This window comes from Amia ocellicauda, chromosome 12 (genome assembly GCF_036373705.1).
Source record: "Amia ocellicauda isolate fAmiCal2 chromosome 12, fAmiCal2.hap1, whole genome shotgun sequence".
In the NCBI taxonomy this organism is placed as follows: domain Eukaryota; kingdom Metazoa; phylum Chordata; class Actinopteri; order Amiiformes; family Amiidae; genus Amia; species Amia ocellicauda.
In genome coordinates, this window is record NC_089861.1 from 32154706 (window position 1) to 32179162 (window position 24457).

Consider the following 24457-nt stretch of genomic DNA (forward strand, 5'->3'; position numbering starts at 1 on the left):
AGCGGGAGACGCAACAGTCAGAACTGCTATAGAGCCAGTGAGGAGAGAGGGGGAGAAGGAGAGATCAAGAGAAAGAGGGAGTGGAAGAGAAAGCAAGCAAGCAAGTGAGCGATTCAAAAAAGAAAGATTGCAACAGAGAGAGAAGTCGCTCGGAGATGGACGCTATCAAGAGTCTAAGACGCACTTTCCTGCTGACCGTTTTGCTGATTTTCTCCCTGGAAGGTAAAGCCGCTCTTTTTTGATATGCCCTGAGTTGTGAAACACATGTTTTTCGGTATTTGCGTTATACTCTGAATAAATTATATTTTAAACTTTTACGTAATTATATTCTGCGATACTACCTCTCTCTCTCTCTCTCTCTCTCTCTCTCTCTCTCTCTCTCTCTCTGTATGTAGACAATATATCTGCTCAAAGGGATATTGTTAAAAAACGTATGCTAGGACTATAAATCACATTTGAAGCTATTTGGTGTACGTGTGTTTGACGGGGCAGCGGACTCGACAGCCGCAGCGCGGCTCAGTGTCGCCGGTGTCTTTGTATCCTCCGATAGGCAGCGGCAGATGCTGCGGTCCGGGGCTGTTTTGGGAGATGCTGTCACTGAAGAGGGACAGTCCCTCCCGAGGCGCTGCCAAGGCGGTGTCCGGTTCTGCTGAGCTCGGCTCCGGGCGTGGCGGGTCGGGCGGGTTGTTTGAAGCGGGGCGGCGACGCACTGCGGTTCTAAGCGCCCCGAGTGTTGTGTTCTGGAGTGGGCTGTGTACAGTAGCGCCCTACCGCCTCTCTCACACACACACCTTTGTGTAGCACAGTGAGACATTAAGGACTGCTAGTTGTAGTTGAAATGTATTATGTATGTGGTATTGATCTGGATCCACTGTGAATGCTTTGATATCACTACCTCCCCAATTATTGAACCGTTGGCGCGATGACGACCACCCCCCTATGCCGGTGTGCGAGGCTGGTTGTGAGCAGCTGCTGTACTGAGCGACGGCAGCGCTGTGTGGCGGACCCCCCCACCCTCTCTCTCTCTCTCTCCTTAACTTTCCTTGTTTTAACTCTGGTTACCGCTTTATGTCATCCCGCCAACACACACATACCCCATCAGACAACTGTCTGTCGCTGTTCTCTGCCTCTGTATTTCCACCTCGTTTTTCTTTCATTCTTTTCTTTCCCTCTCTCCCCCAACCAACACCCCCCCCCCTCGCACCCCTCCCTCTCACTGTGTAAAATGACCAGCTGCGATATTAATAGGGGGCGGCCTGTCTCCCCCAGGGCCTGTCAATCACAGGGACAGAGAGGGTGGAGACATGGGGAGCAATAGACGGACAGATAGACAAGATAAAATAAAAGTTACCCTCTATTGCACCAGAGAGGGGGGGGGGGGCTACAATAGTACAATAGATGGAGGGAAAGAAGAGAACAGAGAGTGGCCTGAATAACATCTTGTAGGTACAACACCACTACTACACAGTCAGAATACCACTATTCATTCTCATTACATACTGCTTTCACTAAGTGTGTGTAAATGTGATGGTGTGTGGAATAGTGTGCAGGAGAGAAGGAGAGAGAGAGAGAGAGGCATGAGTGGCAGGATTGTTAATCTATGGGTTTATTTATTTACCTGGAAACTATGGGCCATCACACCAATTACTGAAATGTATTCATATAATTAAAGTAATTAGCAGTGAAGTATCAGGCTCTGTTTCGCCCCCCCTCTTATGACTGTTCCAAAGACGCCGCAGCGGAGAGAATCCCCCCGACAGGCCGTCACTTCCATTCAGCCGGGCGGGCGGAGACGCGGTCTGCTCGCCATTGTACTGGACCAGAAGCCTGACTTCCACAGTGTTTTCGATCGTGCAATTAATTCCGTATGTTTTTTTTTTTTATATAACAACGAGACTTAGAAGCTAAAGCTATCAAACGCCCCCCGCCGCGATGCAATTTCCAGGGGATTTAAAGTAAGGAATCTTTAAATGGGGAAACGGAAATGTATGTGCGCCTGTTTTTAAAGTATATGAAGAAACGGGTGTAACTTTTTATTCCTCGTTCGGACACATCTGTCGCCCCCTAGGAAATGAGATGTGGTACAACACACACACACACACACACACACACTTAATGACTCACTCATACACCCACACACACTTAATGACCCAATCACATACACACTTAATGACACACAATCATACACACACACACTTAATAACACAATCAAACGCACACTTAATGACACTCACACACTTATTGTCACTTAAACAAACAAACACACACACACAAACTTACTGACACACTCACACACACATGCACTGTGTGCGTTTATGTGTGTTAGTGAGAGATATTGTGTGAGTGTGTGTCTGAGAGAGATTGTTTGTGTGTGTGTGTGTGTGTGAGTGTGACAACGCCCCTATCCTGAATCCACAGAAAATTAAGTGGCTGGGGGTATTGGCACACACCAGTGCACTCACACGGGAGGTGTCTGCTCTCTCCCTCCCTCCTTTCCTCCCTCGCTCCGTCTCAGTGCAGTGTGGATGCACTGTAGTGCTAGTCAGTCACTGTGTCCGTGTTAATCCCCCTCTCTCAGGACTGTAGTAGCAGTCAGTGTGTCTCAGTTAATCCCCTTCTCCCTCTCCCCCCTTCACCCCCATCTCGCAATCTTTCTCTTTCTTTCTCTCTTCGTACTGTAGTAGTAGTGCTAATCCCTCTTTCCCTCTCCGTCTTTGTCTCCGTCTTTCTCTCTACTCATCTACCTTGATGATAAGCCCCTCACAACAATGCAAAGGAAGAACAGAGACCAGGAGGGAGGAAGGGAGGGAGATGCAGAGACTGTGTCTTTGTTGTGGCTCCAGGGCTGTCTTGTTATTAGTCTGTAAGTGCCAATGGAGACTCTGTGATGAGGGAGCGAGAGAGCATAAAGCACAGATGTACTGAGAGAGAGAGAGACAGGTCACTGTACTGGACTGGACTGGACTGCTGTTGAGTCACTGACTGTACTGTAAATGGTTAATTACTGTATTTATTGTTCCCATTGCCCTGTTCCTGACTGTCAATGCTCTGCCAACACTGATGCCAATTAGTCATGCCAATAAACCTTTTTTGAATTGGATAAAATTGAACTGAGTCACTGACTGCACTGTACTGTACTGCTGCAGAGTCATTGTACTGTTCCACAGACGAGACCAGAAAACCTTAGAGTAGAGAGAGGAAAAGGATGAGAGCAGGAGAAGGAAGGATAGAATGAGAGAGAGAAAGAAAAATAATTAAATCCCAGTACACTACTAATCTTCACCCTACCCCACCACTCAAATCAATTCAATTCAATTCAAAAAAGCTTTATTGGCAGGACTAAGTGACATCAGTGTTGCCAAAGCATTGACAGTCAAGCCCAGTGCTCAGGAACAGGGTGATGGGAACAATAAATACAAAAACGATGCATTTCACATTTACATACTTTTTCTATAGAGTTGTTGTATACACACTGTCATGGACCCGCAGTGCTGCTTGGGCAGTGCTGTATGGCACCGCTCTCTCTGCTGTCTGTGCTCCTCCCCCAGCAGCATGGCCGCTCTGTTGTCCCTGCTTGGTGATCTGAGGTCAGGGGTCAGGCCTGCCAGTCTGTGGGAGCAGGCGGCCCTGACGGCAGTGTGTTTGGGGCAGTGCAGCCGGAAGTGGACCTTCACTTCCACCCCACACACTCTCTCGTCTCTGGGCTTCCACTTCAGGCGTTGGGCTTTCTCTCTCTTTCTCTCTCTCCAGGCTGTGGCAGCTCTGTCTGAACTGGCTCAGGATCTGTCTCTGTTTCTCTACCTCTCTCCCTCTCTCTCTCTCTCTCCCTAATCACCCTGGTTAAACATCAACATTCCAGTGACAGCAGGAATGTCTTAACAATGTGTGCTTGTTCACAAAGAGAGGGAGAGAGAGAGGGAGTGGTGAAGCAGGTAGATTTTCAAAGAATAGAGAGAGGGATAGAGAGAGTATTTGGAAAATAACTATATTTGTTAAATCTGTGATGCTGATTAACTTATTTTTTCAACTTCTTTAATTTGACAATTGATTGTAGTTTGTCTGTTTCCATTACTGTGTATGTAAAGGCTTTCTTGTCACACTTGTGCAAACTTGTCATGCCAATAAAACTCATTTTGAATTTGAATATGAATTGAGAGAGAGAGAGACAGGAAGATAGATGAGGAGGAGAGCGAGATAAATACAGGGTAGAAGGAGGGAAGGGGAAAGGGGGGGAGAGAGAAAGAGAGGGAGAGAAAGAGAGAGTGGGGGGGAGGGGGTTGTGCAGTGTTTCTGTATTTGTTGTTTATGACCTGGTTGTTGTTTGTGTGGAATGTGTTCAATAACTAAGAAAGTGGTTGGGTGGGGGGCGGGGGTGGGTACAACACTGAGCCAATTACAGTACAATCACTGGAGACCTGTCTTTCTCTCCCTCTCTCTCTTTCACTCTTCTTCTCTCAGTGCAGTGTAGTGTCCAGTCAGTCAGTGTTACTGTCCTGTAGTGTCCAGTCAGTCAGTGTTACTGTACTGTAGTGTCCAGTCAGTCAGTTAGTGTTACTGTACTGTAGTGTCCAGTCAGTCAGTCAGTGTTACTGTCCTGTAGTGTCCAGTCAGTTAGTGTTACTGTACTGTAGTGTCCAGTCAGTCAGTCAGTGTTACTGTACTGTAGTGTCCAGTCAGTCAGTTAGTGTTACTGTACTGTAGTGTCCAGTCAGTCAGTCAGTTTTACTGTACTGTAGTGTCTAGTCAGTCAGTGTTACTGTCCTGTAGTGTCCAGTCAGTCAGTCAGTGTTACTGTACTGTAGTGTCCAGTCAGTCAGTGTTACTGTACTGTAGTGTCCAGTCAGTCAGTCAGTGTTACTGTACTGTAGTGTCCAGTCAGTGTTACTGTACTATAGTGTCCAGTCAGTCAGTCAGTGTTACTGTACTGTAGTGTCTAGTCAGTCAGTGTTACTGTCCTGTAGTGTCCAGTCAGTCAGTCAATGTTACTGTCCTGTAGTGTCCAGTCAGTCAGTCAGTGTTACTGTACTGTAGTGTCCAGTCAGTCAGTTAGTGTTACTGTACTGTAGTGTCCAGTCAGTCAGTCAGTGTTACTGTACTGTAGTGTGCAGTCAGTATGTACTGTACTAACTGCTTTCTCTCCCTTTCTCACACTTCAATTTAACTCCAACAGCTTTATTGACAGGACTAAGTGATGTCAGTTTTCCAGAGCATTGACAGACAGGCCAAGCCCTCAGGAACAGTCATTTTTATACATTTTACACTTTAACATGCATTGACAGATCTCCCTCTCAAATTTAAATATTTAAATTAAAAAACAACTTTATTGGCATGTTGAGTTTACACAGGTTTAGCAAAGCATTTACAGGAACTTTAAAGAATAAATAAATGTAAATCTCCTACCCCCCCTGTCTCTCTCTCAGTGCAGTGCTAATACACCACAATATTCAGTCAGCCAGTCAATGCTTAATCTTCTCTCTCTCTCTCCCTTTCTCCCTCCCTCCCTCTCTCGCTCTCTGTGCCAGATAGGCAGGGTCTTAGTGTAAACAGTTGTCTTTGGTCAGGGTGCAGCCACATGTCTGGCTGTCTGTCCGTCAGTCGGTCAATCCACGTGGCAGTGAGGTTACTGGACAGCTGGATAAAGATGTAGCAATCTCATATTACAAAGAGGGTGAGGATTAGAGAGAGAGAGAGACAGGGAGATGGAGGAATAGGGACAGAGGGGGAAGAGAGTAAATGAAAGGGGAAAAGAGGAGGACAGGAGGGAGTGGGTGAAGCTATCACTACCTCTCCTATATATCTCTCCCCTTCTCACTGCCCCTCGCCATCATTCTCTCCCTCCCTCTTATTGTTAACTTGTTTTTAAAATGTATGTTTTTTTAATTGGGGGAGGTGGTGGGCAGGTTCCTGTCTCTGTTTATTGACTCTGCTGTGTTGCGCTATCGGTAAATTGGTGCATTCGTTCCATTGCTGTTTGTTGTTTCTTGCTGCTTTGCACTGAGCACTTTTCGGCATTGATTTTGGAGAATGTTTCAATAAAGAGATTAATAAGTAAAAAAAAAAGTTTCGCTCTCGCTCTCTCTCTGTCCATCACTCATTTTCTATTTTCCCATCAGTCAATCACTCTGGAATGCAGTAGCCCAGATGAGAGTGATACAGAGATGTCTGTCTGCCCTCCCCCCCCCCACTTATCTGTTGTTCAGTTGCACAGTGTTGTTTACTGGGGGGATTTTCTGGGGTTTTGCTCTTGTTGTTTTGGCTGCCGGGTCTCTGCTGGCGTCCCTCTGATGTTGTGTGTTGTCGTAATCCCTCTTGCGTTGTCTTTGTGTTATCTGTTTTCAAATCTGCACACCTGTGCCCTGTCTTGATTGCCTTTGAGAGTGTGTGAGTGAGTGAGTGAGTGTGTGTGTGTGTGTGTGTGTGTGATTGTGAGTGAGTGTGAGCGAGTGTGAGTGTTGACATTTAGGATAACTTTTGTTTGATACAATTAGAAAGAGAGAATGAAACACCACTATTGAACTATTCACTTAATTGTACACCACAGAGAGAGAGAAAGTACTTTCACCTGTAACATACATGCTTTGGCAATACTTGTATAAACATGTCAATAATGCTTGTTTCGAATTTGAATAGAGAGAAAGAGAAAGAGAGAGAGAGAGAGAGAGTGAGTAAAGGGGGTGGGGGGTGTTAATACTGGTGACCATACAGCCCTGAGAGAGACTGCTGGGCCTGCTGAAACTTGTACATTTTTTTAATTCTCATCCATCTCTCTTCCTCTCTCCCTCTGTCTCCTTATCAATCTTACATTGAACTGGCTACTGTTTTGGGCCAAGGGACCATCTGCCAATTACAAACTGATCGTGGTGAGAGAGAAAAAGTTAGGCACGGGTCTCCAAATTAAATCAAAGTCAATGTCAATTTCACCAGTTGCCCTAAGGGACTGTCAAAAAGTAATATAGGAGGTACAAAAGGAATACATAGGGGGTCACAGAATCCAATTAGGGAGCGTCTATAAAGAGAAGTTGCTATAATGAGAGAGTGGTTAATAATTAATGTTTGGGGACACACTGTATCTCGGCATCTCTCTCTCTCTGACTCTCACATTCTCTGTCCATCTCTCTATCTCTCCATCTCTTACCCCCCAGGCAGTGTTTCAGTTATTACCCAATCTCACATTAACCCTCTCTCCTTCCCTCTCTCTCTTACTCTCTCCCTCCCTCTCTCATTCAATTCCCTTTATTTGAAAATATATTTTGAGCAGAGAAAATGAAAAGAAAATGAAAAAGGCGAGATGTTGACAGATTGAAATAGAGAGAGAAAGGGGTTAATGTACTATAGACACACTGCCTGGACACTACAGTACAGTAACACTGACTGACTTTACACTGCTTGTTGAGTTGTGTTATGTTGTGTTGCACTGTGTCATGCTTTTATCTGCACTTAGAGATAGAGGGAGAGGGAGACAGAGACACAGAGAGAGAGAGAGAGAGAGAGAGAGAGAGAGAGAGCCTTTCTCAAAAGATGGATATAGTATAAATGGCCCTCTGACAGTAATACACACTGTAATCATACTAAAAGCTTTTAAGAAATCTCATCTCTCTCTCAGTTCAGTTTATTGGCATGCCATATACAATGTGTGGCCACAGCATTACAGAAGATAGAAAGTATAATATATAATGTAGGGGGGATAAACTAATAATACATTAACAGATTTAAATGTAAATGTATAGGCATACATTAAAAAAGTATATACAATACATCTTTGTTATTACAGTAACATATAATAATATAGTATAAACAGAGTAGTAGGAAAATAGTAGAAAATAAATAAATACAATTGTATTTTCAATGATATTGGTGGAGACATTCTCTCTCCAGCTGTGTAGTGCAGGAGAAAGTACATCTCTGTGTCCACCTCTCCTGTCTCAGTGACCACAGCGCCGGTCCTCTCTGGGCAGCCTGGTCTGCCTGTGTTGGCCAGTTTCTCTGGCCAGGCTGTGGTCACTGAGACTGTACTGGGTCAGGATCTGTCTCCACTTCGTAACTCTGACAGTGAAAAGAGACTCTGCCAGGGTGTATTCTCTGATTAGGGCCCGATAGCAATCTAGTTTGCTTTGAGATTTAGATAAGTCTTTGGTTTGTTCTATAATTTGGTTGTCTCTGATTTGTGGCCAGAGAGCAGTGCTGACCTAAAGCTGCTCAGTATTGTTATGGGTCAGTGTTGTGAGCTTCAGGGTTTCAGGGGGTCTGGGCTAAGCTCTTGGAGTTTCAGGGCCTTGTGCTGCAGCAAGAGCAGGGGCTCTCCTGCAGGTGCATCCAGAACTTTACTGCTCTCTTCTGGATGGGTGTGAGCAGTAGGTAGTGGCCTAGTTCAGATTCTGATTGGTGTTTATTTTGTTTCATCTCCTTTTGATGACATTGAAGACCCTTGATAACTCTCTCCCTCTCTCTCTCCCCCTCGCTCTCCCTCTCTCTCTCTCTCCCTCTCCACTCCCTCCCTCTCCCTCTCTCTGGCTCTCTGCCTGTCTCATTACTGCACAGAAATCCATTTAGCTGTAATGAAGAGAGTAGTTTGGCAATGGAATACAAATGGGTAAAAGAGGAAAAAATAAAAAAATGAATGAAAAAAGTAAAATAGGCATCAGCAACTTCACAATCTCTCTCCCACCCCCTCTATTACTCATTCTCTCCTTCTCTTTCTCTCTCTCCCTCACTCTCCCTCTCTACCCCTATCTCCCTCTCTAAATCTCTCAATACCTCTCTCTGCCTCTCTCTCTAAAGTTGCTTTGACCTACAGGAGCAATGTTGCTAAAACAGTTTTACACAGAATACACAATAAAACTGAATAACCAGAACCACAGCAACAAAATAAATACATAAATATGTAAATAATACATTTCAGTGACAAGACTAGTAATGACAGCAGGATTAACGTAACAGCTGCAGCCAGCCAAGGATCCAGGGGCCCCACAGGGTCTGCCTGCGCAGCGCTGTGCTGACTGTGGCCCCTCAGGCTGGGATGGGCCGCTACATATGTGTCTGTGTGTTCTTCTTCTACCGGGACAATTATTAGTTTGTCTGTGTCTTAATTTGAGATATTGGGGGAGAGAATGGGGGATTCTTTGGGTAAAAGTCTCCCTTATTTGTGCATCTCTCCCTCTACCTCTCTCTCTCTTTTCCTTTGTTTCACTTTACTTTGAAAGAGAGAGAGAAATGAAAAAGTAGAAAGTGGAGAGATTGAAAAGGAACAGGGAAATGGAGTGTGGCAGAGATGGAGGGAGAGAAAAAGAGGCTTAGGGGGAGGCCAATCGAGAGAAACAGACTGAGTGAGTGAGTGAGTGAGGAGTCAGGTGTTCATTCGGGGGAGGGGTGGGGGGACCGGCACTGTTATTAAGTCAGAGGTCACCATATTTTCCAACTGCAACTTCAACTTCTTACCAATTATAGAGTGTTAGACTGGGACATCTGCACTGACCCAGAGAGAGAGGGAAGGAGGGAGGGAGGTAGACAGAGAGAGAGACTGTTTTTAACCATGTTTATGTTTATGTCCCTCTCTCTCTCTGTCTGTGTGTCCTTCTCTTTCTCTGTGCGTCTGTGTGTGTTTATGTCTGTGGGGGTGTGTGTGTTTTTTTCTGTGTTTGGGTGGCTCTGTGTGTGTGAATTTGTCTCTTTGTGTGTGTGTGAGTGTGTCAATAAGTGTGTGAGTGCTTTGTGTCTGTAGTCTCTGCACAGTAGCAAACCTGGGGATTCTGTACTCTCTTCCCTGGGGGGGCGGGGAGCTGTTCCACACATCCAAGTCTTGCTCTTTAAAATCTCCAATCCATTCCTTTTTGTTTTTGTTTTTCCAGGGGGAATTTTCACATTGGGGGGCAAAAGGAGGGAGGGGTTGGCGCAGGCTGGCTGGCTGGCTGGCTGGTTGGGGGGGGGGTCAGGGTTGCCACGGTTACTGGTCGCCGAGTCATAATGATTGTCGGTAGAGAACAGACTAACTGCGAGAGAAAGAGAGAGAGAGAAAGGGGATGCTGTTAGGAAAAGAGAAAGAGGGAGAGGTGTGAGGGTAGTATGTTGACTTGCTGTTCAGTCTCTTTCACACTCTTCTTCTTCCTCCCTCTCCCTCCCTTTCTCTCCTATCGTCCTCCTCCTCCCCCTCCTCTATCGCTGCCCCTCTCTCCCTCTCCCTGCCTCTCTCCATCTCTCCCTCTGTTTCTGCTTCTCTCTTTCCCTCTCTATCATATCTTCCTCTGCCTCCAACTCCCCTCCCTATACCCTCCCCTCCCTCCCTCTCTCCACCCTCTCTCTCAGCGCTATAATGAGAGGGGTCATGCACACTTGTCAGGACTTGACTTTTGACCTCCATTTCCATGACGACAGGAATCTCAAGTTGGAATGTAGTTGGAGAGAGAGAGACAGAGAGCGAGGTAGAGAGAGAAGGAAAGGAGGAAGAGGAGAGGGAGAGAGATTGTGAGAGATAATAATAATAATTCCTGTATTTATTGTTCACTTTTCCCTGTTCTTGAGCACTAGGCTTGTCTGCAATGCTTTGGCAACACTAATGTCAATTAGTCCTTCCAGTTAATGAAGAGTTAGAGGGAGAGAGAGAGAGAGAGAGAGAGAGAGAGAGAGAGAGAGAGAGAGGGAGGAAAGAGAGAGAGGAAAGATGAGACGGGGGAGTGACAGGTGAATACAAAGAAGAAAGACTTAGAAAGAAACAAGTAAGACACAGTCACACAAGCACACACACTCACTCACACACACTCACACATCTGGAACCAAGCTGCTTCTGTTTAATTTCCACAGGGGCTGTTTGTTTTGTTGACTACTGTAATGTACACAGAGTCAGAGAGCAAGAAATAGAATGGGAGACAAATACAGAGAGAGAGAGATAGAAGACAGAGAGAACACAGTAATAAAGTCAAACAGTAATAAATGTCAAACAGTTTCACACACATGTACACAATGTACATACACATATATACAGACAGGTATTTATGGCAAACAATTACAAAATAACAAACAGGTCAATTTATATAAATAAAAATAGGTTCATCATTTTAATCTAATTGTAAAAAAAACAGTTGCTGAGTAGATCAAGTAATAATAAATGATTTGATAGAGCATTAATAGCAATCATAAAAAAATATACTAATAATATATAGAAAATGTGTAATATATATAAAAATATAACAGCAATAAGAATGAGAGTAATTCCACTTTTTTCTGAACTAAATACTATTAACCCAGAGTGTGGACTCATTGTCCCAGTGTGTGTGGACTCAGTGTGTCCCTCAGGCTGTGGAAGGCAGGTGGATACTGGGCTGCCAGTGATATGCAGCTGGTGTCCTCTCCCAGGAGGACAGGGACTGTTTAGGAGTTTGGCAGGGCTGTGAATTGAATTAAGTGCAGCTCTGTCTCGAGCTCTTGTGGTTGACCTTGGGAGCACAGCCTGTCCTCTCTGGGCAGTCAGGTCTCCTGTCCCGGCTGGTCTCTGGCCAGGCTGTGCTCTCTCTCTCTCTCTCTCTCTCTCTGTCATGCTGTAAAGTCTGTGACCACTGTGACTCCAGCTGTCTCATTCCACCCATCCATCCCCTTGTTACCTCCGTCTGTTAACTCCCTCTGACACTCCACCCCACTGTCTTTCTGCATTTTTCCATCTCTCTCTCTCTCTGCCTCTCTTGCTCTCTCTCTACCTCTCTCTCCCTCTCGACCTCGCCATACATCTCTCTGTCCCTTTCTTTTTTATACTTTCTACACTGCTGGCCTGGCTCTCTCTCTCGCCTTCCTCCTTCTCTCACTTTCTCCATTCTCCCTACATCCCTCTCTCTCTGTCTCTCTGTTCCTCCCTCTGTCAATCACTCTGTTTCTGTGTCTCTCAGCACCCCCCCACCCTCTCTCTCCCCTCTATTTGCATTAGTGGTAGTAGTACTAGTAGCAGTCTTGCAGTAGTAGTGTGTGTAGTAGCAGTAAAGGTAATAGCAATATTAGCAGTAATGGTAGTACTATTAATTGTAGTAGTTGTATAGCAGTAACAATAGTAGTAGAGAACTTAGTATGTGTAGTAACAGTAGTAGTGTGTGTGGGTGTGTTTTTGTGTGTTGTGTTTGTGTCAGTGTGTGTCTGTGTCGCAGTGTGCATGTCAATGTATTATTGTGGTCAGTGGGTTGGGTTTCTGATTGCAGGAAGTGTGTTCAGAGGTCAAGCACACACTTCCTGTTTGCTCAGAGTTATGGAAGGAGTCAGGGGGCGGGGCTACTACAGACCAAAAAAACACGCTAGACAATAGCGTTAATGCCAATACTACTAATAGTAATAATGAGGAGACACATACAGTGCATCTAAGGGCAGAGACAGAGAAAGGGGGAGGACTGCCATGAGAGAAATGGAGAGGGGGAGGGTGAAGACAGAGGTGCAGAGATGGAGGGGTGGGAAGGAGGAGAGCCGGGTGAGAGCCAGGTGAAGGTAAATGTGCTTTTGTTCTCTCACGGACGAGAGAGGGAGGGAGGGAGGGAGGCAGGCAGCTGGTAGATGTAACAAAAGACAGTTTGCACCTGCTGTCTCTCCATCTCTGTCTTTGTCTGTGTGTGTCTGTCTGTGTGTCAGGCTTTGCGTGTGTCTGTGTATCTTCTCTCTGTGTGTCTGTCTCTCTCTGTGTCTATGTGTCTGTCAATACAATATTCTTCTGTATTCAGTGTTAATGTAAACCTACACTTCCTTGATCAACCTTTCCAACCTTCTTTTTCTCCCCTTCTCTCTCCTTCTCCCCCTCTCCCACCACTACTCCTCTCTACCTCCGTCTCTTTCCACTCTCACTTTCTTTGCCCCTCCCTCTCTCTCTCTCTTTCTCTCCTGATGGACGGTGTAATTGTGTGTGTTGGGCACAGTGTGAGGGTCTGTCAGATGCAAGGGGGAAACATCCCACTGTCTGCCAACCATCTGTCACAGATCCCTCTACTTCTCTCCCTCTCTTGCCCTGTCTCCATCTCTCTCGCGCCTTTATTTTATTTTTTTGGGGGAGAGGGAGTGTTGGAAAATCCGATTATCCACCTGAGCTCCTCCTCGTTGGCTAACGAGCTGATGCAACCCCACCACCCACCCACTGTGTGCACAGGCCTGGTCTGGGGGTCTGCTAATTACCCCCTAATTAGTCATCTCTGTCTGGCCATCTGCTCTCAACGGGGGGGTGGGGGTGCAATTCCAAAGTGTGGGGGGGGATTAAAATTATAGTGTCTGACTGTCTGATACACCGACTGACTGACTGATACACTGACTGAGTGACACACTGTCTGACCGATACACTGACTGAGTGACTGACTGACACACTGACTGACTGATACACTGACTGAAAGAGCAAGGGAGGGCAGTAAGTGGCACTCTGCTGGATAATGTCAACATTGCTGTGACTTTTGACCCAGAGCTTAGCAGGTTCAGAGTGGCGTGTGACCTCTGTCACCTTTTGGAATTTCACAGGAAGGACAGAAATTATCACCTGACTGTAGACACCCCCCATTTTCCCTCTCTCCCTCCCTCTCTCCCTCTAACTCTCTCAGTGCAGTTTCACTGTACAGTAGTGTCCAGTCAGTGTTACTGTACTGAAGTGTCCAGTCAGTCAGTGTTGCTGTACTGTAGTGTCCAGTCAGTCAGTCACTGTTACTGTATCAGTACTGTATTAACTCCCCCCTCTCTCTCTCTCAGGGGTAGCAGCCACAGTGACAGTGATGGTCCCGCAGGAGGTGGACGTGCTGGGTGGGGGGTCAGTTTCTCTGCCCTGCTCCTTCAGCTTCACTGGCATCAAGCCCAGCACAGTACTGACTGAGTGGTTCATTGTGAGTATTGTGAGAGTCTGTGTCTGTTCGTCAGTGTGTCAGTGTGTCAGTCAGGGACTATATGCCTCTCTCTCTGTGTCTCTGTGTCTCAGGAGGAGGGGGGCAGTCGTGTGCGGGTAGGGTACAGTTCGGGGGATGGAGCAGGCTCAGACACGGGGACACCGTTGTCTGGGCGGGTCAGCGTGGAGACAAACCTGTCCCTCTCACTGACCAGTGCCAAGGTCAGTGATCAACGGGTGTTCACATGCCAGGTCACAGCGGGTGCGACGGGCAGCGGAGAGGGCAGCACACAGCTCAGAGTCTATGGTGAGGAGGGGAACTGTGGATGCCTGTGTATGTGCATGTGAGAGTGTGTGTGTTTGTGAGGTTGTGTGTGCTGGTGAGTGCATGTGTGTTTTTGAGTGTGTGAGTGTGTTTATAAGTGAGTGTGTGTGCTCATGTTGTGGCTGTGCTCAGCTGTCTGTGTCGGTATTAGTCAGAGATTTTGTTCATTTGTTGTTTTTAATCCATTTATCTTGATCCATCTCTTGTTCTCTCATCTCTCCATTTCCATGCCTTCCATGTTATTTTCCTCCTGCCTGTGTCAACTTGTCCTCCACTGATAACAGGGTAGCACCATCCATCTCTCCCTCCTCCAGTCTCGCTCCCTCCCTCTCTCCCTCTCTCTCTGCCTCTCTGTCACCATTCATGTACTGTAGTGCCTAGTCAGTGAAGCAGTCAGTGTGTTTGTATTAACCCCTCTCTCTCTCCTCTCTCCCTCTCTCCGCTTCATTCTCTCCCTTCCTCAATCCCCTATCCCCCCCCCCCCCCCTCTCTCTCTCTCTCTCTCTCTCCTCTCTCCCTCTCTACCTCCCCCTCTCTCTCTCCGCCTTTTCTCTTTCTCCTCTCTCTCCTCCCTCTCTCTCCCTCTCAGTCGCTCCGGAGAAGCCGGAGGTGACTACCTCCAATCAGTTGATCTCTGTGACCGAGTCCACCGTCTCTGAGGTGAGTCAGTCAGTCAGTCAGTCAGTCAGTCAGTCAGTCAGTGTTACAGTCAGTCAGTCAGTCAGTAAGTGTGTCAATCAGTCAGTCAGTATGTCAGTCAGTCAGTGTTCAGTCAGTATGTCAATCAGTCAATCAGTGTTTCAGTCAGTGTGTCAGTCAGTCAGTCAGTGTTACAGTCAGTCAGTCAGTTTATCAGTTTGTCAGTTAGTGTATCAATCAGTCAGTGTGTCAGTTTGTTAGTTTTCCTATATTAATCTCTCAGGTGGGGAAGTGCAGCAGTCGGAATGGCTTCCCAGATGGTAAGATCGTCTGGTACAAGGACGGCTCCCCCCTGCCTGAAGTCATGGAGGCCAACAACAGTGAGAGCAACTCCAGATCATTATTATTATTATTATTATTATTATTATTATTAATAATAATAATAATAATAATAGTATTGTAATATTATTGTCTCTCTTATTATTCATTTGTAGTAGTAGTTTTGTTATCAGTACTACAAACAGTAGTTATGGTGTTCAGTCAGTGTTTATTAATCTCTCTCTCCTTTTCCCCTCCTTCCCACTCTTTCCTTCCCTCCCTCTCCTCCTAACCCCCTTTTCCCTCCATCTTTTGCTTTCCCTTTTTCTTTCTCTCCCCCTCTCTCTCCCACTTCCTCCCTGTCCCCTGCTCCCCCCACCCCTCTCAGAGCTGTACATGGTGCCTAGGGTGGTGCGCGAGGCGTCAGGTCTGTACACGGTGACCAGCACCCTGTACTTGCAGCCAAAGAAGAGCGACGTCAAGAGTTCCTTCCACTGCCGTGCCATCTACAGCATGCCAGGGGACACCAGCGAGCACAACGACTCGCCCAAGTTCAATCTCTCCCTGCACTGTGAGTGGGGTGGCGGGGGCTGGAGTGGGAAGGCTGTGAGAGTGGGTGTGGGAGAGTGTAGGGCTGTGGGTGGGAGTGGGAGATGGTGTGTGTGTGTGGGAGTAGGAGGGCGTGGGAGTGTTGATGTCTCTCTTTCTGTCTGTCCTGATTTCCTCTACCTCCTCTCTCTCTCTCTCTCTCTCTCTCTCTCTCTCTCTCTCGCCCTCTCTCTTTCTCTGCCCTACCGAACATGGTCAATGAGAACATAACATCAGTTTGGTGGAGATTTTTGACAGACTTCCCTGATCCATCCAATCAGATCACACAGAGAAGGTGACCTTTACCCTGGTGAATACCGAGCCAATCAAAGAGGGCGATCGTGTCAGAATGAGATGCGAGGCAGACGGTAACCCCACCCCTGAATTCGACTTCATCAAGAAAGAGGTGAGAGAGAGGTAGAGAGAGAAAAAGACAAAATGGCTTAATGAGGGATAAAGCACACATGGCTTACTATGCCATAAAACACTCTACAGTTTCAAGCCCCAAGTAAGGATTTGATTCTTCTTTATGAGAGTGAAACTGTGGCCCCATTTATGAACAGTAAATGTAAAACTTGGGATAAAATCAAAATGGAAAATATTTCATTTAGAATTCTGTAACAACATCTTATACACACACATAGAAATCCCCCACACAATGTGTGCAAGGCTGAGCTAGGTCCCTTAACCCTGCTGAAAAAAAGAGCAGACAAATTCTGGGTCCTTCTGAGCCTGGCTGAGACACACCAAGCACCAAGCACATCTCCAACAACAGCCAACTCACCCAACTGGCACTCAAACACCACCTTGGTTCCAACAGTGGGAACAAAGCAAACCACAACAAAATTGAAAGAAACTGACAAAAATACAAGAAACTCACACACATTCAATCTGTCAGCTCTGATTGGTTCTGTGTGAGCAGTGCTGGGCTGGAGCAGGTCAGAGATCACTGGGGTCAATGTTCTTTTTGGGGCTTTACAGTTTTTCTTGATTGCTAAGACACTTTTAAACTGGGGTCACCTTGATCTCCATCTTAACCTAATGAGCAAAACTGTATTAATTTTTGCAAAACACTAAGTCATTTCTCATTGCTTTCACACATAATGCAAATATTAAGCACAGTTTTTCAAAACAGTAAACACAACTCTCTACAAAAGACATAAAACGCAGTTGAGTAAATCATGTCAAACAAAATTAAATCTACTACAAATTACTCCCATGAATGTGAACCTCTTCTGCACATGTGCAAAACTTCTTTGCACAATTGTTCATTCAACAAGCAGCTCTTATTCATGTATAAAAGAGCTCACATTTGGGCTGTTTGCAAGGATGGACCAAGTAAGAGGCTGAGGGTGAGGGTGAGGGCAAGGACAAGTACATGCACAAGGACAAGGACAAAGGAGAGGTAGAGCTGTCCTTAAAGGAAGGAGGGATCAGATGTGTGTAGGTGGTGGAGGGTAATACAAAGAGCTAATGTTTCAGATTACATTTGTGCCACAATTATTGACCATTTTGTCAATCATGGCCTTTCCATGAGAGAGGCTGGGCAACGCAATTCCCCATAAATGACTGCAATTTATGTGAGTGAAGCCGCCTTCAACCTTTCAAATGTAAGGAGTCGAGGGAGGAGCCCCACTGGTAAGAGGGCCACTGTGAATGTGCAAAAATGGGTGCACACATCACCATGTGTGCCGCTCTCTCCAGCGGTGGGGTTCTTTACCCCTGCAATACAATACAGAACATCTCTTCACAGAGAGTGGTTCCACCAGATGAGAGAGGGCTGTTGAGACCTGACATGTCCTGCTTCTTCATCATATGGGACAATGTTGCTTTCCACCTCTTCCATCTGGGTACTGAATGGTCTCCCACTATACTTTCTTTTTCTCAATCTAGCCGAGGAATTATTTTCTGCTTGGAGGTGCAAAGTTCATGATTTCTGTACACATGACCAGATGTCCCTCCTAGATGAATGAATGGCAATGAATGCCAGTTCTCTGGAAATCATTGCAGAGGATGGCCAAGCGTGGATGTGCCATGCAAGGAGATTTGTTCCTCGCTGCATTGCGAGGGAAAGCATCCAGTGTGATTTTAATTAAAACATGTGACCTGATCGACAACAACGAATGGACTGACTGTGGTTTATAGTGTATTTGTGTTGCCTGTTTTGACATTGCTTTGTTTTGATTGGAGTATTTTATTTGTATTCTCTGTATCTACAGCATCATTGCATTTGTAAAGGAGAAAATGAAAAAAGGTCAAATATAGCCTGTTGGTTCTGGATATTATTATTTTTATTATTTTTGTCATTTAGCTGACACTCTTATCCAGGGTGACTTATATTTGTACCCATTTATACAGCTAGGTATTTTACTGGAGCAATGTAAGTGTGCAAATGGCACAGACATGTCAAAGTGGGTTAACCATGTTAGGGTATATTGATAGTAGTTATTGGGCTATTATATAACAAATGATTGAAATACCTTTTCATTAGATAACAAGTTGTGTGTTTTGATGGAGATAGTTGATTTTGTGTCAAGTATTTAATGTTTTGAGAGTCATAGTGCATTTTGCAAATTAAATGTGTCATTCTGGCCAACATGTTTCAGTTCGGGGCTGTGTGTTAATTGTTTTGAAAAGGTGAATTCTGTTTGGACAAATGTGCTCAAGCAATCGAGCAAAACTGTAAATAGTAGTGGGTAACTGCCTAAATATCTCTCTCTCTCTCTCTCTCTCCTAGGATGACAAGGATGTCTCTATTCCAGGCTCCAATGGAGTAGTGACCCTTAATTCGGTATCCCGCAGCGACGAGGGCGAGTACTTGTGCGAGGCACTGGATTTTGATTCGCCACCCTCTGTGGAGCTCAAGAAAAAGCTGACCCTAGTGGTGCACTGTGAGTGTCAGTCACTGTGTTTGATATAGTATAGTGTAGTACAGTCCTATGCACTATATTACAGTCCAGTGCAGTGTAATACAGTATAACATAGTGAACTATAACCGTACACTCCAGTACAGTATAGTGCACTATATTACACTTTAGTACAGTACAGCATGGTATAGTGGACTATACTAGTACTACATGCTAGTCCAGTACAGTCCAGTGTAATGTTTCCCAGTGCAGTCCAGTTGCTTCCTGCACATCACATCACACGTTAGAATATATTATAAACAACTCGAGTTTCCTCCTGGGAAAGTAGGCAAGGGGGTGTTTACAGGTGTTTACACCCTGAGACAGCACCCTGGGGGGGAGACAGGCACAGTCATGTCCTGAGAATTTAAAACAGTCAGTCAGTGTATCTGTATGAACAAACACCCTCTCTCTCCCTCTCTCCCCCAGACCTGGACCCAATCTCAATGCCTAAAGAGGTGTCAGTGGCATTAGGGGGTGACGTGAATCTGTTGTGCGAAACCAAAGGCTCCGGCCCTCACCGCATGGAGTGGAGAAAGGCAAGCTCACACATCAGTCTTGTTAACCAATTAGCTTGTTAAGGGAATGTGAAGAGAAAGGTTTGCTCCAGTGTGGTACTGGGTAGTGTTATGTGTTGTGAAGCAGGGCTCAAGGTGCTGTGCTGTGCTGTGTTGCGAAGGTGCACTGTGTGGTTGTAGTTGTGTAACTCTGTGCTGTTCTGCACCAGGGCTCGAAGGTGCTGTCCCAGTCCGAAACACTGTACCTCAGTGAGTTGTCATTCTCCGATGCGGGGGTCTACAGCTGCCACGCCTTCCTCCTCTCCATCCCCACGGCAACAAAAACGGGCAACCTCACCCTCAATGTCATAGGTACTGTGCCCCTGTGTCACTTGACTGTTACACTGTCTCTGGTAAAGAAATAAATCGGATTGATTGACACACTAAGACACTGACCGATTTACTGACTTTCTGTCTGTCTGTCCCTCCAGGGAAGCCTGTGATTGACAGCCCATCGGAGGCTATGGTGCTAAAGGAGGGTGACCTCGTGACCCTGACCTGCTCTGCGCAGGGGAACCCCCTTCCCGAGATCACCTGGAGTCACCCCACTGAGCAGGTCTGTCTGTCTGTATCTGTCTGTATGTATTTGTATGTCTGTAGCATCCAGTCAGTTTCCTGTATTAACACTGCTCTCTCTCTCCCCCCTGCCCCTCTCCTTCTCTCTCTCTCCCTCCACCCCTCTCTTCCTCTCTCCCCTCAGTCGGAGTCTATCAATGGTAACCGAGTGACCAGCACTGTGACCCTGCATGCAACCGCCAAGATCCTGCAGGGCGGGGTCACCTGTGAGGCGACCAATGAGCACGGCCAGGAAACACAGCGCTTCCAGGTCGCAGTGGGCAAAGGTCAGACAGCCAGGCCTCGCAAACCTAAATCAATTCATTAACCAATTAATCGGCTAATCAGTGGGAAAAGGAGGGAGAGAGATGAAGAGGAAGGAAAGAGAGAAAGAGAGAGATGAAAAGTGTGAGGGAGGGGGGAGGGAGGTATAGAGAAAGAGATAAGGAGGATGAGAGAGAAGGACTGGAAGACAAGAGTAATGGTTAATAAAGAGCGTATTGTACTATTGAGTATTTAATTTATTTATATTTCTGTTTCTAATGCAATAATCTCCCCCCTTTCTCTCTCTCTATCACAGATGCATCCTCCACTCCTTCACAGCCTGGCGGAGGTAAAACTCTCTCCTCTTTTCTCCCCTCTACACCCTTCCCCCTTCTCTCTTCCTCTCCTCTCCTCTCCCCTCTGCTGTAGCAGTACAGAGCTTGTGGTGGCAAAGCATTGTATAGTGTATTGTGTAGTTGTGAAGTGGGAGAGAGTTTTGCCACTGCTCTCTATATTATATAGGCAATGTTTTGTGTAGTTGTGTGCTTGGGGGACTGTGATGTGCAGGTGTGCAGTATCTTGTGTTGTGTAATTGTCTGGTGAGACTGTGTGACATTTGTGGTTGTGTGTGCAATGGTGTCGTGTGGCTGTAGTGTAGGTGTCTTGTGCGGCGTGTGACTGTTGTGGCATTGTGCAACTTGTGTCGTTCTGTGGCATTGTGCGACTGCCCTCTCAGCTTCTCCTCTCTGTCTCAACCTTGCTGCGCTCAGGAAACCCTATACTAACAGGTCTGTAGACCATCTGATTCTCTCTGTCTGTCTTTCTGTCAGCCTCTCTATGTCTGTCTGTCTCTGTCTGTCTCTCTCTCTGTCTACCCATGTCTCTCAGTCTCCCAGTGCAGCTAGTGTCCAGTTGTTCAGTCAGTCAGTGTGCCCATCTCCACTTCTCTCTCTGTCTGTACTGTGTAGTCAGTCCTTTTATCTGTATTAAACCCCCCTTTCTCTCTGTCTAGCCGCCACCTGTCGCTCGTCTGTCTTTCTCTCTCTCTCTCCCCCACCTGTTCCACTCTGTCTCGCTCTCTCTCTCTCTTCAGTGTTTGTGTACTGTAGCTATTTTGTTACTGTTTCTGTATTAACTCTCTGCATCCCATTTCCTCAGTGCAGTGTCGGTGTACTGTGGTATCAGTCAGTCTGTCAGTGTGTCACTCAGTCTGTCAGTGTGTCACTGTGTCTGTCTCTCAATCAGTCAGAGTGTGTGTACGAGTGTGTATTAACCGCTCTCTCCCCCTCTCTCTCTCAGCGGGGAAGCAGGAAGGGGGCAGCCGGACGGTGGTGGTGGCAGTGGTGGTGTGTGTGGTGCTGCTCCTCCTCCTGGCGGGGCTGCTGTACTGCTTGCAGAAGAGTGGGAAGCTGCCCTGTGCACGCCAAGACAAGAGCACTGCGTGAGTGAGGAGAGATGAGAGAGGGAAACACAAGCACAAACACAAATTCCAATTCGAATGGTGTTTTATTGGCATGGCAAACATTGGTAGTATTGCCAAAGCTATTACTACACCCGGTGGACATTCCTGAACACAGGGAAGTGGAATAAGGCAGTGGAAATATGTGGACAGCAAATATTTTTACATATTGACACACTCACACAGTGACACCATGTGACTGAGGAGAAAGGGAGACGCATGCTCACACACTGACACACTCTCACACACACACTCATTCACGCTGAGGAGGAGGCAGTGCTGGGAGTGGGTGGGAAGGAGGGCAATTGGTAGGGTCAGTATGCCAGGCAGTCAGGGTATCATTCGGATAGTATTTACCCCTTTCTCTCTCTCCCGCCCCCTCTCTTAGGACGAGTGCAGAGTCAAACCCCAATGACATCGTGGTGGAGATGAAATCCGAGAAGGCCAACGAGGAGGCAGGGCTCCTGGACCCCAGCACGGGCAAGCGGCCAATCGGGAATCAGGTCAGAGGTCATGCTGGGCCGCAGTAGCAATAGTTGCATTCTCAAAGTAGCAGCTGCAGCAGTGATAGTGTGGAGATGAAGTTACGGCTCTGAAGTCAACCCCCCCTTTTTCCTCTTCCCAGTGATGGCCGAAAGAAGGGAATACGTAAAGAAAAGAAACACGTGTGAAAACAAATTTAAAGACAGGATGAGCAGAGATGGATGGAGGGATGGATAACAACAATGAGAAAGGAAAAACTCAATGATGAACACAAACCAAAAGAGGAAGAAACACAAATAGAATGACTGATGGAGAACTGAACTGCATTGTGGGAGAAGAGCTGGCGGATTCTGGGAGAGGGTGAGGGGTGGTGAGGTGTGTCTCTTGGTTCTGAGAGATGTGCATGCTGGGAATTTTATTATGATTATTTTATTTTTGAGGGGAGTATGTCAGTGTCCTCCCGGCCCTGGTCCTGAAGAGCTACAGTCCACTCCAGCAGCCATCTTTACTGGACTGGACTGGACTGGACCTTCCCTATGTAATTCTCCACTGCTATGAATCATGAATCCTATCCAAGTATACCTTTTGATTGTGTGAACAAGTTTTTTCACTTCACTTTCCCCACCCTTTCACCAAGACCCTCCCTTATTCATGGAAGAGAAAGAAGAAAGAAAAAAATCACAATCTTTGAAACTTCTAAAAGTTATAATTTCTACTGTATTTTTTTAAGAGTTGATTGTTGCCTTGATGAAACTACTGATGTCTGCTTCATGTTACTGTTCATTATTTAGTTGCACCCAGTATTTTTTATGATGTTGATGTTTCTTATTCTATTATTATTATTATTATTATTATTATTATTATTATTATTATTATTGTTATAATTGTTTTCTGTTGGTGTGCGGAGATGGGGCAAGGAGGGAGACGAGAGTGTATTTTTGCATTCAGATTGCAACTTTATTTGTTTATTGTTGTTGCTGTTGCTGTTGCTGTTCTTGTTGGTGTTGTGATGACCGTGACTGTTGTACTGTTGTCGTGTCTGTGTACTGCGTGTGTAAGGGGAGCCCCTAGGTATGAGTCCTATGTCATGAAGTGTGAAGTGTTGGAATGCAATAAGAGTCTGAGAAAAATGTCGCCTCTGCTGTCATTGCTTATTTCTTTGTGTGCCAGAGTTAGTGTCTCAATCCCCCCCCCTCTCTCTCTGGCTGTCTCTCTTGCTGTGTTTCTCTCTCCCTGCTGTCTCTCTCACACACACACTTCTCCCTCCCTCTCTCTCTCAGGAGGTCCTGCCCAAGTCTCATTTAAGTCCAGTAATTACACAAGTAATTACTCCACACAATCAATGAACAGCTTACGCCACACTGATCAATACTCCCTTATCAGCAGCAATCGAATCTCTCTGGATGTCCGATCAGGGTGTGTTGGGGGCAGGCATGAGGGGTGGGGAAAGCCTATCGTATCCAACAGGGTGCTGTCAGGGGCTGTGCACATGTAATATTGCATGAGTCCGACTGGCACTGTGTGTGAGTGTGTATCAGAGTATGTAAGTGAGTGAGTGTGAGAGTGAGTGAATGTGTGTGTGTCAGAGTGTATGAATGTGTGAGTGTGTGTGTCAGAGTATGAGAGTGAGTGTTTGTGATGTAGTACATTTGCCAAAATGTGGCTAAAATTGTATGTAAATGAAGATGAAGATTAAAGTGTGTGAGTGGGTGCATGTGAATGAGGAGAAAGGCATATTTAGTTATAATTATACATAATTAAAAATCTTTATTTCCCTAATTGTAAGTTGTCCTACTCAATTCAAGGAGTTTTTGAGTTAGTTAAGTAGAGTGAGTGGAGAATCTAAACCCACACAACACCAAACCATTGAATTAATAACATTGATATATTATACGTGATCACTCTTATAATTGTTAAAACACGATTTATGTTAGGCCTACTTTCTCTGCACTGTGACTAAAATGTAAAGACAATTCTATGCCGTATTTCTAAATACGAATACAAAAATGTGTATGTATTTGTTTAAAAAATCCAGTCCCGTGCTGGAGGAGAGGAGGAGCAGAGACAGATGTCACACTGTAGATTGTTTTTGTGACAATGCTGTGTTATTCATATAAGTACATAACATTGATCGTTAGTTATTAAAACGTGAATAAAGCATCTTTACCTTTTTTGTTATAGTTATGAAAAATCGGTATCGTAAGTTTACAAAAGTTTACAAAAATTACGTATTTATGATCACATCGATTTACGGGACACCTTCTGTAAACCTGTTCCTGCACTTCCGTTAGTGCTTTTGCGACTTTTATTTACAATTTTATTGGGAATCCTTTTCTCCCACCCTCACTCTGTCCCGCCTTAACTTTCTCCGTATGTCTCTCTGAGTCTCTGTGTACATTTTTCTGTCTCTCTCTGACTCTCTCTCTCTCTCTCTCTCTCTCTCTCAGAATTTTACTCAGACCCCTGTGAGCTGGTCACTGTGTGCTTTACAGACAGTACCATCCCAAAAATACAAGCAGACTGCATTACTCATTTACTCCAAAACAT

General features: G+C 45.8%; 1 protein-coding gene across 2 annotated transcripts; it reads left to right on the top strand.

Annotated features, from left to right (window-relative positions):
* Positions 1 to 23044, top strand: bcam (basal cell adhesion molecule (Lutheran blood group)). Of its 2 annotated transcripts, XM_066719330.1 has the most exons (17): positions 1 to 222; positions 13687 to 13817; positions 13910 to 14123; positions 14731 to 14801; positions 15064 to 15160; positions 15487 to 15669; positions 15968 to 16092; positions 18424 to 18577; positions 19022 to 19131; positions 19320 to 19461; positions 19581 to 19705; positions 19850 to 19991; positions 20285 to 20317; positions 20739 to 20756; positions 21268 to 21409; positions 21816 to 21930; positions 22053 to 23044. In XM_066719330.1, exons 1-17 carry the CDS (start codon positions 156 to 158, stop codon positions 22053 to 22055), a joined length of 1872 nt encoding a protein of 623 aa, XP_066575427.1. In that variant the 5' UTR covers positions 1 to 155; the 3' UTR covers positions 22056 to 23044. The 2 variants fall into 2 exon arrangements, with proteins under 2 accessions (XP_066575427.1, XP_066575428.1); XM_066719331.1 differs by lacking the exon at positions 20739 to 20756 and having other exon boundaries at positions 2 to 222.
* The last annotated feature ends 1413 nt before the right edge of the window (positions 23045 to 24457 follow it).

Bases quoted from the DNA above. Each gene is read 5' to 3' on its own strand.
- bcam (XM_066719330.1), top strand. From the start codon at position 156: ATGGACGCTATCAAGAGTCTAAGACGCACTTTCCTGCTGACCGTTTTG. The intron at 223-13,686 runs GTAAAGCCGCTC...TCTCTCTCTCAG, and splicing joins GCTGATTTTCTCCCTGGAAG to GGGTAGCAGCCACAGTGACA. The intron at 21,410-21,815 runs GTGAGTGAGGAG...CCCCTCTCTTAG, and splicing joins CGCCAAGACAAGAGCACTGC to GACGAGTGCAGAGTCAAACC.